Consider the following 14469-nt stretch of genomic DNA (forward strand, 5'->3'; position numbering starts at 1 on the left):
TACTTCTGAGTCTTGACTGTGATTCCAAAATCCACACTATCTTTCCCATTTTAATTCACTATGAAAGAGAAAAAAAATAAAGTCAACACAACATCCAAAAAGCCGGTATTATTTGGCCTAACTAAACTAAATCTTCTTAAGACAAATTATTGAGATGATTGACAAAGCAAAAGGTCATTAGTGCTTGCTTGCGGCGTGATATAGTTTGTGTGATGAGTCAACTTGTACATGACTATATTATGGACCATCTTTCCCATAATTTATGGTTAAGATTATTAAATGAAAAAAAATATCTAACTGAATATTTTTCTATTTAATATTACGTAATTGAAAGAAAATTAACTGCTTCAGTTACGTCGTACCAATTACGTGCTCGGTTTTTTTCACCAACCTTTTTGGCTTGTATTATACGGTTAAATAAAATAAAAATATATAAGACTTTTTTTCTCTCTACGTAATTGCTCATATCACCGCGCATGAATTAAACGCGCAGAATAATAAAAGAAAAAATAATGAGGCTAATCCGAGCTTTTTTTTTTTCATTTAAAAATTAACTTTTTGTTTTGGAAATCACCATGTTTAATAATTACGTACATAGCTACCTCCGAATTTAAAATGAACATAAAATTTCTTAAATATTTCGTATTTGAAATCATTCTTCGAATAGCAAAATATCCGGATAAAACTGTGTGAAAGCTCTCTTTCGTACTCGCAGAGATAATGTTCCCTCGGTCGTTTCCGGCGAGTCTGAAAATCAACTCGTTTTTAGACAAAAAAAAAAAAATTTGAAAGCTTGGTATTATAAAAGAAAAAAAAGTCTTGAAAACGAGATAACACATGTACTTTATAAACATTTTTATTTACCGTGGATATCATTTGTCAAAAAGTAAGTTTTATATCCTTTACCAAAATTTACCGACCATCTCAATTTGTTTTGTAATTTGTTAGAAAAATTACTTGTGATTTTTCCGTTTTCCATTTCTGATTTGTGGTTTTGAATATATATATATATATATATATATATATATATATATATATATATATATATATATATTTATTTATTTATTATAACTACAAGACTTGGTCTTATCCTAGATCATTTTTTTTTTGCATGTATATGTTTTTTTTTTGTCTAGTCATCAATAGCACATGGGAACCTTTATAAAAAACTGATACAGTTTTTCAATATATTGTTATAGATTATATTAAATTGTGAATTAATGATGATCTAGTAACCACCTTTATTCATTTTTGATGATCTGCTACTGTTTTTTTTTTTTTTTTTTTTGTATTATAAAAATTTATGTCGCATTTTCACTGATAAATTATTTTTACGCCTGCTATATTTTATCACATTACATCTTATTTTTGTCAACATATCTGGTATTTTTATTAACGCGAACCATAGGTCAATCATGAAATTATAATAGTTACTAAATTATAGTGATTATCTAGTATTTAGCCATTGGTTATTTATTTAATAAGGTTGCTTTGTTTGTGGTCTTAGCCGCCATGTACATGCTTAAATAAGTGTGAATCAACGAAACCGTTGTTTAAAGAATATAGTTCATTATTTAGAGATATTGATTAACTTTAATTATTGTGCTAGGAAGTGTGATTCTGGGAATGAGCTAGGACACAATAAAGTTATTTTCTTTGAAGGGAAGGAAAAAGATAAATTAGTGGAGGTTCAGATTCGGAATATGGCCAAAGTGGATCCTACTAAAAAATATTGAAAAAGATTATTCTCTCAAAGATAATCTTAATTGAACTTTAGCTCTCAGATAAACTCTGATTGAACCTCCTTTTTATTTTATTATTTATTTTTTGGTAAATGTTCAATATCATAAACAGCAAAAAAAGCGCCTAAAATTTTGCTGCCATTCAAATCATTCAATCTTTAATTTTTGACATAATAATACCCGTGATGTTTCAAATGTAAATATAAATAATGAGATTTTACACTTCAATTACAATTTTAAAAATTAGTTCCATATCTTTTTTTTTTTTTTCATATAATACGTGGATCGAACTTCAAATTGAGTATTATATTTTCATAGCATAGTACAATGAATCACACGACATAATCACTAATAATTAATCAACAATCCTAATCCTCAGTTGTATCCACTTGAAAAGATCCTACGGTATAATGATCACCGGTTTGCCTTTTGTTTATAACGTGATTATATTGCCTGCCCATAACGCAAAGGTGTTCCTTTTAGCATATTTTGATAATTTCATTTATATCAACATCATTAAAACATTTACCTCGACTACAATCAAAGTGATTCAGTCGGATAGTACTATAACAATTTTTTGCACATTGAAACACTCATATTTGGTATGGCTTCTATATTTGAATAACCTCTTTTTTTCTACTTTTGAAAAGAGTGTGTATCAAATTCACTTTAAATATAAAATTCTCAATTTAATACTGAATTTAAGATTATTAATTCAGAATTTCAATTTATAATTGAGCTGTTGAAACAACATGTTACTTAATTCCAACAGAAAATTATTGATGCAAAAATCAAATTAACACCGAGATATATTTCCCACGATTCTTTTAAGTATAATAAATTACAAGACCATCATGAATTATCGGCCCCATCAAAACCTCTATGTCAAGGACACCGGGATGAGTTGTCAAAATAGTACAAGAAATCTATATTTGATTCGCTTTGTCTTCATCATCGCTTCCCGTTGACAACTTCCGCAATAGTGAGAGACATTATTATTATTCAATTTGCGAGTAACTTCTTTCGATTTGTGGGCGGTTGATGATAGTCGATTGATATAGTGAAATTGATAACAAAAATAGATTTGTAACATTTAACTGTTTTGTCCCACGTCGTTAAATACGATGCGAATGACGTATACCATGTGCGTTGAAATGTGTACATTGTGGTGACTCGTGCCGAAGACTTAGGTCGAGCAGCTGGATATGCGACATCTGAGATACATACCGTGGACTCGCGTCGAGTCAAGAATTCCAATGATTGTGAGACGTAGCATGACGCTGAATGACACATAAGCCCTTTATTTTGTTTGTGTCAAGTCATGAAATACTTGTTCTGATTGTGTAGTCTTGGACCTCGGGGCTCAACTCGAGGTATTAGGCATCCAAGCTATTAAATGGCTTTAAGCTGATGTCATTTTTATCGGGACTTGACTTGAGGTATCAGTAATCCAAGCTCGTTTATGCGGAGTTGACTCTAGTCATATGTAGACCTAAACTTCCTTTAATGCTTGAGGTATACATTTTTGTTGGTCGTATATAAGATTGCTGTACAAATCTTTAATGTAATACATATTTTCCGATTATGCGGTTATAGACGTCGGGACTCGACTTGAGGAGTCATCTAAGCTCTTGAATAGTTATCAATGGATTACATTTTTGTCGGGACTTGGTTAGAGGTATTAGTAATCCAAAATTTCAAACTCGTTTACGCGGATTAAGTTTAGTCATATGGGGACGTGTTATTTTCCTTTAATGCCTAAGCTATATAAAATCGTTGGTCATATATAGGATTGCTATGAGAATCCGTAACAAATGTTAAATAAATGAAAAAAAAAACCTAGTAATATTACTTAGTCTTTTATTTATCTTTCTTTGTTATACATGTTTCTCAAACTTCCAAGTCCTAACTTACTAGATTCAATGGAAAAGGGATAAAGCATACCCAAAACTTGATTTGGCATCAAAATCATATTGAAACACATGTCTTCCTTTAGATAGACGTGTAATGATAATAATAATAATAAATTAATAATAACCCCAAAAAATTAGGAACCAAATAAATTAAAACCTAAGAGACTCCATTCGTCACCAACAAAAAAGAAAAAAGAAAGAAGAAGAAGAAAAAGAAGTATAAAAAATCAGAATTGCGTTGCGTAAAGCATAATGGTGCGAATATGTTTAAGTTGCCAATTAAAAAATATAATAAAAAAACTAACGATGACAATCCCATGCACCTCGTACCACCGTAACACAATAACCCTTCACACTAGACGGTTGACCAAAAGCGACCCGTTGACATCAAAGCGACTCAACGAACGGTCTAGATCTTTTGCTCGTCACACATAATTTACATCTAACGATGAAGGTCTTACTCTTACTCTCTCTCTCTCTCTCTCTGAGCAAAAAAAAAAAAAACAACATCTCTCTCTCAATAATTACTCATTTATTTAATTAATTAGTTTTTTGTTTCTCTCTCTAAAAAAAAACGCTCAAAGTACTCTCTCTCTCTGCCTTTTAAGCTCCGAATCGCCATAGCCAAAGCATCCTCTGAGCTTCTCTCTTCCTCTCGGAGCGTCGTCGTTTCGATCGTCTTCTTCGTCCGCATCGCACTTCAACTCAGAAGAAGACACTGTAAGTGATTCGTCTCGATTGCGTTTCTTGTTCTGGTTGCTCGCTTGAGCTCAAGACAAGACAATATCTCGAATTGAGTAGTTTTTTTAATTCGCGAGTTTCGTTCGAGCTATAGGCGTTGTTTTGTGCTTCTAGGGTTTTCGATCGACTAAATTTGAGCGGTTTGAGTTCGCAATTTCGTCGTTGCGAGCCTCATTCGACATGCTATAGTTTTAAGCTAACGATAAGTGTTTGTTGATATCTGTGTGGGCGTTTGGCGAGACGAGTTGTGTTATGTGTCGCTAATTTCATAGCATTTGAACTCGTTTTGAGTTTTGGCAATCGATTTGGTGGAAATGAGTGGTTGAGTTTTGTAGATCTGTGTTGGAAAAAAGTTTGTTCTGGGTTCTTGAGCTTTGAATGTAACTAGTAGAAAGAATAAAAAAAACGAGTGGGCAACGTTAGTTGATCTGTTTTAGTGCGAATTATTGGCCTGAAAAAGGATTTCTTAGTTGTTACAATGATGTGGCTGGTTTTTTTTTTTTTTTTTTTTGTGGGAATTTTTAAATTATAGGAATTGACTTGGAACAAGTCCAAATTTAGGAAATGGAATGGAACTGAAAATAAGATTATATTGAACAAATATAATGATTTGAAAATCTTCCAAGGGGAAAGTTCTTGGTTTTTCAGTAATGCTTTGTCAAAAGTCAGCGTATTATTTAAGTTATTAGGATAAGAAGAATCTTGATGGATTCTATAATCAATTTGATGACCTAAATTGATGATTACCAACTTCTCACTCGAACTTCGTTTATTAAGTGAGCGATAAGCTAGTACTTTCAAATTTCTTATTACTTTTTTCTTTTATTGCTAAAAAGCCTTTGAATATGAACTAATGAGATATTTCAATATGTGTTTAGGTTTGTCTTGCAGTTAACCTCCCTTGAGCTTCTCCCATATCACATTTGGTATTAAAACCGATCTGAATAACCATTTGTTGTCAACGAAAGGTTCTCGGTTGTAACTTGTAAGGCTGAGGAATGAGTTCATTAGTATGAGTTGCGCATCATTTGTGTGGATATGAGATTAATCTAACTCGTCGAAGCTGAAATCGAGACTTGTTAGCAACGACTTTGTAGTATAAGCATGCCTTCTTGGTGGGGTAAATCTTCATCTAAAGAAGTAAAAAAGAAAGGAAATAAAGAGAGCTTTATTGATACAATACACAGAAAGTTTAAGAGTGCGTCTGAAGATAAGGGCAGTTCGAGATCAGGAGGGTCTCGGAGAAGGAGTAGTGACATTGTCACAGAAAGGGGATCTCTATCCAGGGTTCCTTCCAGGTCCCCATCACCGTCCACACAAGTATCGAGATGCCAAAGTTTTGCCGAAAGACCTGTGCAAAGGTCTCATGCTCAACCACTTCCTCTTCCTCGGAATCAACGTCCCAATGTTGACCGTACCGACTCTAGCATCAGTGCTTCGATGAAATCGGAACGCGACAAGAGTCAAAAGCCGTCGGTTTTTCTTCTTCCGGAACCTGGATGTGTCACAAATAGAGCAGATCCCACCGATGGTGAGGGAGATGTAGCCACTGCTTCTATTTCTAGTGTTAGCTCAATTGAAAGTGACGACCCAACCGAGTCGCGCCTATTAAGTCCCCTCACCTCCGACTATGAAAATGGAAACAAAACTGCAGTGAACAGCCCTTCAAGGTAATGCCTGGTTCATATATATCGTATGAGAACATTTTTTTTTTTTGATACATCGACTAACGTGTTTTTCCTCTATCTTGATGAAGTACATTGCACAAGGACGCATCCCCTACTGTCAATCACAAGAATTGGAAGGAGAAATCTAAGCCGCCGAGCCTTCAGTTCAACAATCAAACTTTGTCCACATCACCTAAAAAACAACCCTCTGGCTTTCACATGCAGAATTTGCAAATTCCTCCCCACGGTGCCTTCTATAGTGCTCCAGATAGCTCGTTGTCGAGCCCCTCTAGGAGCCCTTTGAGAGCATTCGGCGCCGAGCAATTTGTGAGTTCTGGTATGTGGGCGGTGAGGAACTATCCCGATATAGCTTCTGCCCACTGTTCCAGTCCAGGTTCAGGACATAATTCGGGTCACAATTCAGTTGGGGGAGATTTGTCTGGACAGTTATTTTGGCAGCAGCCAAGCCGGTGTAGCCCCGAGTGCTCGCCAATTCCCAGCCCTAGAATGATCAGCCCTGGTCCCAGCTCGAGAATACAAAGCGGTGCTGTTACACCTTTACACCCCCGAGCTTCAGGAGGAGTAACAGAGTCAAATACAAACAGGCCTGATGATGGGAAGCAACAGAGCCATCGGTTACCTCTGCCTCCGTTAACAATTACCCATACTAGTCCTTTCTCTCCCACATATTCTGCTTCGTCGACTCCGTCGGTGCCACGAAGCCCTGGAAGAGCGGAAAATCCTACAAGCCCCGGTTCACGTTGGAAGAAAGGGAAGCTTCTCGGAAGGGGAACTTTCGGACATGTATATCTTGGCTTCAACAGGTTTGTTTATTGTGTTTTTTCATCTCCTTTCCCAATGTCAATGTGCAGTCTGATTTTATTTGGTATATGTGCTCGTTGATGTCAACTGTTACCCTCAGAACTTTAACCCGAATTCAAAAACGATAGCAGACATTAGTGTCACTCTCACTGTTTTAGCGTCTTACGTCAGACAATCGCTTGTTCCTAGGCAGTGCTGAAACTTGAGTGGACTTAAATGAGTTGAGAGTTATATATCTTGTTCTTGTGACGTTTTCGAAACTCGCTTTCGCTGATTCTGTTTAGTTTTGGGCTTCAGTGAAAGTGGTGAAATGTGTGCAATGAAGGAAGTGACACTATTTTCAGATGATGCCAAATCAAGAGAAAGCGCGCAGCAGTTGGGACAGGTTAGTGTTCTCTTTTGGCGGGCCAAGACTAATAAGGCTCTGTAATTTAATTTGGTTTTGGTATTTTAGGTAGTCTAACAGTTCTCATGCCATTCTTTGGCAGGAAATTGCTTTGTTAAGTCGATTACAACACCCTAATATAGTGCAGTACTATGGATCTGAGACGGTGGGTTCTTTTCCTGTACATCTTTCAATTTAATCATGTAGCTCTACAGTTTGACCAGAAAAAATTGGTGCTTTTGTTCTTAAGAGTTTAAAAACTAGCTTCATTATTTTACTCTTATGGGCATTGACTCTGTATACCATGAACAGGTAGATGACAAATTATATATATATTTGGAATATGTATCGGGTGGATCCATCTATAAACTGCTTCAAGAATACGGCCAGTTTGGTGAAGCGGCTATTCGGAGTTATACTCAACAAATTTTATCAGGGCTTGCATATCTACATAACAAAAACACTGTTCACAGGTGAGTTGTGAGTGGTTTATGGAGACCAACAAGATATTATTTAGAATCTTAATCATTTTTAGTGTACTCTGTAATTTTGGTGATTCTCTTACTGCTGGCTAATTAGAAATGTATAATTACTGTTCAGGGACATCAAAGGAGCAAATATACTTGTAGATCCCTCTGGCAGGGTGAAATTGGCAGATTTTGGAATGGCAAAGCATGTAAGACCAGTAATAAAAATTTGTTATGATAAGCTTCACGGCCAATGAACTCTAAATTTTAATCTATCCTCAAATAATTTGCAGATTACAGGGCAGTCTTGTCCGTTATCATTTAAGGGAAGCCCCTATTGGATGGCACCTGAGGTCAGTTTCGTTTTATTCCAGACTTTGAAGACCAGAAATAAGGCCGTACTGACATTATTCGGAAAAAAAAAAACTTTATAGGTTATCAAAAATTCAAATGGATGTAATCTTGCTGTTGATATATGGAGCCTTGGGTGCACGGTTCTGGAGATGGTCACGACTAAACCGCCTTGGAGTCAGTACGAGGGAGTGAGTAAATTTGGAATATATATGGCATTGAAAACTAAGGATTTTAACCATGTTATTATACAGTTTTCTAACAAGACCGTTGTGCAAATTTTATTCATTTGATTTCTGTAAAGGTTGCTGCGATGTTCAAGATCGGAAATAGCAGGGAACTTCCTACGATACCTGATTATTTGTCGAACGAGGGGAAAGATTTCGTGCTGAAGTGCTTGCAACGGGATCCGGCAAATCGCCCCACAGCTTCAATGCTTTTGGAACATGCCTTTGTCAAAAACGCTGTTCCATTGGAGAGACCTATTCCGAGCGCCGATCCGTCAGAAGGACCACCACAAGCTTCTAATGGAGCGCGAGCCCCAGTACGAGCTTCATCCTTGTCCGTACGTGATCTCACTTCGCATAAAATAATGCTCAATTACTTTGTATTCAATTTCCATGTCATGTTGTGAAAACTCAGAATGTGTTTTCATCAGTTTTTTTTTTTTACCCCGGTATTTGGTCAAACACTCTGCACTTAAATTTTACTGCAGGGCATCGGAAGTGCGAGGAACTATTCGAACCAGGAGTCGGAGTGGACGGGAAACTTTCAGTCCAAAGGGTCAAAAATCGGTACAGGATCCAGGTATTTCTTCTTTGCATTCCCCCGAGTTTGCATAAGCATTTGTACATATCATGAATAAAGGTGGGCATTTTGATCGATTAAAATTAACCGGTCAATTTATTTACACTTTAACCAGTTTAAATTAGCCGAGCGGTTAATTTTAACTGGTTAATTGGTTAACTGTTTAAAAAAAAAACGGTGAAGCGGTTAAACCTTTAATCATTTTAAACTGTTAATGGTTAAAAGGTTTATCTGGTTAACCATTTTGCCCATCTTTAATCATGAATAACCTATTGTTCAGTGACAATGTTATCTCGAAACGAATTAGCAGCGGAGACGAGTGATTTACCTCCAAATTACAAATTCACGTTCTCTTTTTACTAACGCTATACACTCTGAATTTGGTTGGTTCTGCACAGCGAAATCCAAATACCGAGAAACATATCGTGCCCGGTATCTCCGATCGGAAGGTCTCCGATGGGAAGCCCGCTCCTCCATTCCCGGTCGCCGCAGCACATGAGCGGAAGAATGTCACCGTCGCCGATCTCGAGCCCACACGCCATGTCCGGCGCTTCGACGCCCCTCACCGGAGGCGGCGGCGGCGGAGCTCTTCCTTTCCACCACAACCACCATTACCACCACCAGAAACAGCAGCCCGGGCAATACCCGATCGAAGGAGCAGCGACGATCCCGAGGTCTCACAACGGCTTCTACACCGCCGGTAATTCGCCGTACCACGACCAGAAACCCGAGCTCTACCGGGGACTCCCACAAGCCTCTCAGGCTTTTCGGGACATAATCTCCTCCGAGAACTGCACGCTCGGGAGCCCGATCGGGCGGCCCGCCGGCTCCGGCGAGTTTTACGACGCGCAGTCGGTCCTCGCCGATCGCCTCTCGGCCGCGTTCGAGAGGCCGCGCAGAGCTTGACCTTGTATCCCCGGTGGTTCTTTTGACTGTTTTGACCAAAACCCGCCCCGGGAAAAAAGCCGTTCTTTGTGGGCAGGTCGGAAAATCTGTTTTTGAGGTGGCCTTGACTTCGAGACTATTGCACTCGTTGCTTCAAATGTCCGGTCCGGATTTATCAGATGTATAGAAATGTATATTTTCAGTACACCAGAAAAGAAAGAAAGGAAAGGAAAGACAAAAGTTTCCTGATGGCGGAATTACCATTTTGGACATGGCAGTAGGATTCAGAAAAATTTATTATTAGTGTACAGATGGTCGGAAACTGGATCAGAGCTGGGAATTGTGCGAAAAATGGCGGGTCGAAATTAGGTAGGCGATGATTAGGTCTTTTGATTAAACATGTTTTTGTTGTATAACCCCTATGGTTCATATAGCAGGTCAATCCCGTACTAGCATTGTAATGAAATGAGGGGATGTGATTCTGATAACTATTAATGTACCTAAATTATACCCTCCTTGTCATTAAAAATAGAAGAAAAATATAATCCATGTCTCTTTATTTCTCGTAGATTAGATCAATTAACTGCGTATTCTTTTACTTGTATCAACGTTTTTTTTTTCCCCTTGTCTTTATCAAAGCTTTATAGGATTCTTATTTGTGTTACATGATAGTGTAGGTATAGAGATTGGGCATAATCTAAGATTCTAGTGACATGCAAAAAGTGGACTGATATAATTGCATTAACTCTCCCGTCTTTTAAAGGTAGGTTTTCTTTCATATTTTTGTCATATAAACACTCTAACATGTACTTATAATTTAACAGTAAAAATGAGCTTTTCGTATGAAATAACTTAAATTAGGTTGACATGTCGTTGATAGCCATTACATTAGGTACTTGATAAGTTAATAGTACTAACAAACCATGAAAGAACATAGCAATAAATTTGTCTCGTTCAAGCTGTCTAAATTTGGTGGATAAAGTTCAAACTGGTATAGTAAAAGTTCTAAATTCCCCAACTTAAAATTATTGTGGTACTATCGCATACATTAAAATTATAACAATACTTTTTAATTATTCTTGAACTGCCTTTGTGTTCTTAATACTGTTCGTTGGGCTTATAATCCTGAGCTTTTTGAATGGTGAAACTTTCTTCTCCCCTGATAGTTCCGATCAAACTTCTGATTATGAATGTCATGTTCGCGTTGACAACTTTCAAAATAAAATTAGTACAGGATCAACATACTACAAACTTTTAATCGAGAGTAAGTTTTATTAACTTTGGCTAATTTAATTTGCTTGGAAAAAAAATTATGGTTAATTAACGTGCAAAGAGTATAAGTTGAATAACATTATTATATTTATCATTAATTATGTTATAACTAATTAGTGGCGTAAGTATTAATTTTGCATACAATGAGTCAAAACCATTCAAATTACACTTTAGTACCTCCAACGTTTAATTTGTGCTAATTTGACAAGTTAAAATAGTCTTGTCATAAACAAACATCATCTCGCAATCGATCAATAAAAAACCGGTTTGTCAAAGCATAAAGAAGAGACAAATAAATTGCGGGTCCAACTTTAATCAAAATGTTTATCAACTGAGGGTATATATTACAAACACGTAATCAAACTTTGGGCATGAAATTAAACATATGATCAAATGAAAAACTACTTTGGATTAGTCAAGTTCAAGCTAAAATCCCAAAGTTTTTTAGCCAAGTCCATGTTTTGAGCTAGAGAGCTTGGTTTTGCTTTGTTACTGTCCATAAAATACTCACCACTCACTCCAATAAGCTTCGGATGTAATGCCACGTAGCATTGTGTCGCTGCTCCCTAAAATCAAATAATATGCAAAAAAAAAAAAAAAAAAAAAAATAGTTGATATTGTTTGAGACATTCATTTAACACGTTTGATGTTAATTTAATAATTTATTTTTACCTGATGAGGAGTTTTGACTGCGTGTTTAATCACGTGACCAAGAAATCTTACAATGTCTGTGTCCACCCAATATGACAGGTTTAAATTAGTTCATAAAATAAATAATACTAACTGAATTAATTATTAAATAGATTATTGAAGGTACAATACCGTAAAAGAAGCCAGAGCAACGCATAATATTTGTAGCAACTGATCCAGGATGAGCTGAATTTGCAGTAATATTCACTCCTTCTGTCTAGTTTTTTTTTTTAAATTAAATTAAATCTCATATTTAATTATTCATTAGCTATATCAAGCTTTAATTAAGATTATATAGTAGAAGGCGACTCCAAGATTTTTTTTTTCTTTTCCAGATGCGAGAAAAAAAAAACACAGATATTTTTTTAACAAGTTAGAAATTACGTCTCGATTTTTTTTTTTTTTTTTTCTTTAGATCCAAGCCGTCGGTGATTTGAATATCTTAAAAGTAATTTATTGTCTTATGTGTTGTAAATAATTAATGGGTTACCTTCAAAATCCGAGCAAGCTCTTTAGCATGCAATATGTTAGCAAGCTTTGATTGTCCATAGGCAGCCATGGCCTTATAACTATATGACAAAGTTAAAAAAAAAACGGTTACATTCAACTTTAAGTTTGAAAAAATTATTTGTCGCACAAGGTGTTAAATTTTATTTTAGAAGATAATATAAAAAAAATTATCAAAATAACTCTATGTTATTTTTTATATTCAATACTGAAAAGGGTAATATATTCTAATTTAGTGACAAAAGACCCTGAAACTATTTCAAATGATTTAAACTTTTTATTTATTTATTTATTGAATTTGTATTCAAATAAATATACAGAATGGAAATTCGTCAAATACATATCACCTCTTACATGCTTTTAATTCCCAAGAAAAAAAAAACAAGTGCACTTGAATTTAATTTGACACTTTTCCGAACAATTGACACTTTTGTTACTTGGAGATCTTAATGATTTTATTAAGATAGGGACTAAAACTATAAACATAAATTACCTTGATTTATCGTTAATCGTGTCGAAACGAATACCTCCGGGATATGAACGATGATGACCATCCGAGCTTACATTCACAATTCTTCCCTCTTTTCCGGTATCCCTTGACGTATTTTTCATGTTCTCCAATACAAGATTTGTCAATAGAAAATGGCCTTACAAACATACAATAAAAATTAACATTTCATTAAACATTATGGCAAAATAAAATGTTTCATTATAACTTCTAAAAACTCTAAGAAAGCGTTACCTAAATGATTTGTAGCAAATTGCATTTCAATGCCGTCTTTAGAAAGTGTGAATGGAGGTCCCAATATCCCTGCATTGTTACTTCTCACAAAAAGAGCACAACATTATCACAACCTTAATTTTTTTTTTTTTTTTTTTATTGAGAATCTTTAAGTGATAATATGAACAATACTTTTCTGATCGATCATAAATTATTGATTTCTTACACTAGGATATTCAGAGGAAGACCGGACGAGTTATATTCGGAAGCGAATTTTCGCACCGAGGCCATTGAGCTGAGATCTAATTCCAGAACATTAATTTTTGCATTTGGGATTTTTGTCATTATTTTTTCTCTCACTTGTCTACCTGCGTCCATATTCCGTACCGCCATGGTAACATGTACGCCGCGTAATGCAAGAACTCGTGTTGTTTCCACGCCAATACCACTCGATGCTCCTTTAAGAAAACCAAATCGAAAAAAAAAAAATTCAAATATAGATTCAACCTTTAATGTTACTATTTGAGTATGTTGAAATTTGAAGAGTAATATGGTCCGTTGGCTTTTCCCCACAGACAACAAGAAGGGGCATCTGCCTAACTTTTTAGTACATATTGCATTTTAATCTCAAATTCTATTTTTTTTCTTATATGCCCCTCAAAATATAATTTTTTCTTACATGTCATCCTCGACAAAAAATTATGATTAATCAGTTTGTGAGCCCATGCCTAAAACGGAAAGCTTCTCTATCTTAAAAAAAGGTATCTATGATTGATCAGTTTGTGTTTTTTATTAGGAGATTACAACTATTTAGATCTAGTTACGTTTGTGTATGTCTTTACTAGTTAGCGGAATCATCATCTCAGTATTATGCGCTATTATATCAAAGTTCTTTATGAACTTCATGAGTTTAAACATTTTTGAATGTCTTTACTAGTTAGTATTGTGCGCTATTCCATCAAAGTTATTTCGGAACTTCATGAGTGTAAACGTGTGTGTGTACGTCTTTACTAGTTATTTCATTGGATGTTTGTTGCTTGGGTGACAATTCTTATTGTCATCCTTGGATTTGTACAAGCTTTTTTTTTTCTTCCCAAGTTCGACATAAGAAGACGCTTTTGATTTGGGTGACACCTTATTTGGGTGGTTTAGTCAGCTTAATTTTTCGAATTCTAATTAATTTGTAATTTATTAAGTAATTAGTAGTTTTTTTATTCGATGAAAAAATGTTAAAATATGGAGTGGGAAATGGAGTTAAATAGTGTTAAAGTATAGCTCATCCATATTTAAAACTCCTTTTTTTTTCCTCTACTTAAGAAACACATAGCTTTTAGCTAGAAGTTGGGGTGTTTAGTGGGAAAGATAATTAATTTAGAAAAAGAATAAGAAGAACCTGTAACAATGGCGGTGAGAGAAGTTCCATCAATTCCTTGAGTAACTTCTTCAGCTGTAGAACGAGCAGAGAAGCCAGATGGTCCTTTGAATCCAAATATCCACAT

General features: G+C 35.5%; 2 protein-coding genes across 3 annotated transcripts; one reads left to right on the forward strand and one right to left on the reverse strand.

Annotated features, from left to right (window-relative positions):
- Positions 1–4206: 4206 nt before the first annotated feature.
- Positions 4207–10348, forward strand: YDA (Protein kinase superfamily protein). 2 transcript variants are annotated; one of them, XM_089607934.1, is made up of 12 exons: positions 4207–4375; positions 5275–6066; positions 6153–6887; positions 7183–7270; positions 7374–7436; positions 7583–7743; positions 7871–7946; positions 8031–8090; positions 8172–8279; positions 8393–8632; positions 8804–8895; positions 9294–10348. In XM_089607934.1, the coding sequence occupies exons 2-12, from the start codon at positions 5501–5503 to the stop codon at positions 9799–9801; spliced, it is 2697 nt and encodes an 898-aa protein (XP_089464060.1). In that variant the 5' UTR covers positions 4207–4375; positions 5275–5500; the 3' UTR covers positions 9802–10348. The 2 variants fall into 2 exon arrangements, with proteins under 2 accessions (XP_089464060.1, XP_089464059.1); XM_089607933.1 differs by having other exon boundaries at positions 4208–4375; positions 8393–8653.
- Positions 10349–11327: 979 nt separating this feature from the next.
- LOC149405671 (short-chain dehydrogenase TIC 32, chloroplastic-like) lies at positions 11328–14469 on the reverse strand. The gene is made up of 8 exons (XM_089607939.1): positions 14364–14469; positions 13197–13428; positions 12992–13071; positions 12743–12896; positions 12233–12311; positions 11875–11959; positions 11725–11780; positions 11328–11618 (listed from the first exon to the last, which is right to left on the reverse strand). Exons 1-8 carry the CDS (start codon positions 14467–14469, stop codon positions 11454–11456), a joined length of 957 nt encoding a protein of 318 aa, XP_089464065.1. The 3' UTR covers positions 11328–11453.

The sequence above is a fragment of the Urtica dioica genome, chromosome 2 (assembly GCF_054948205.1).
Source record: "Urtica dioica subsp. dioica isolate 48M chromosome 2, U.dioica_male_clone48M_v1_H2, whole genome shotgun sequence".
Lineage (NCBI taxonomy): Eukaryota > Viridiplantae > Streptophyta > Magnoliopsida > Rosales > Urticaceae > Urtica > Urtica dioica.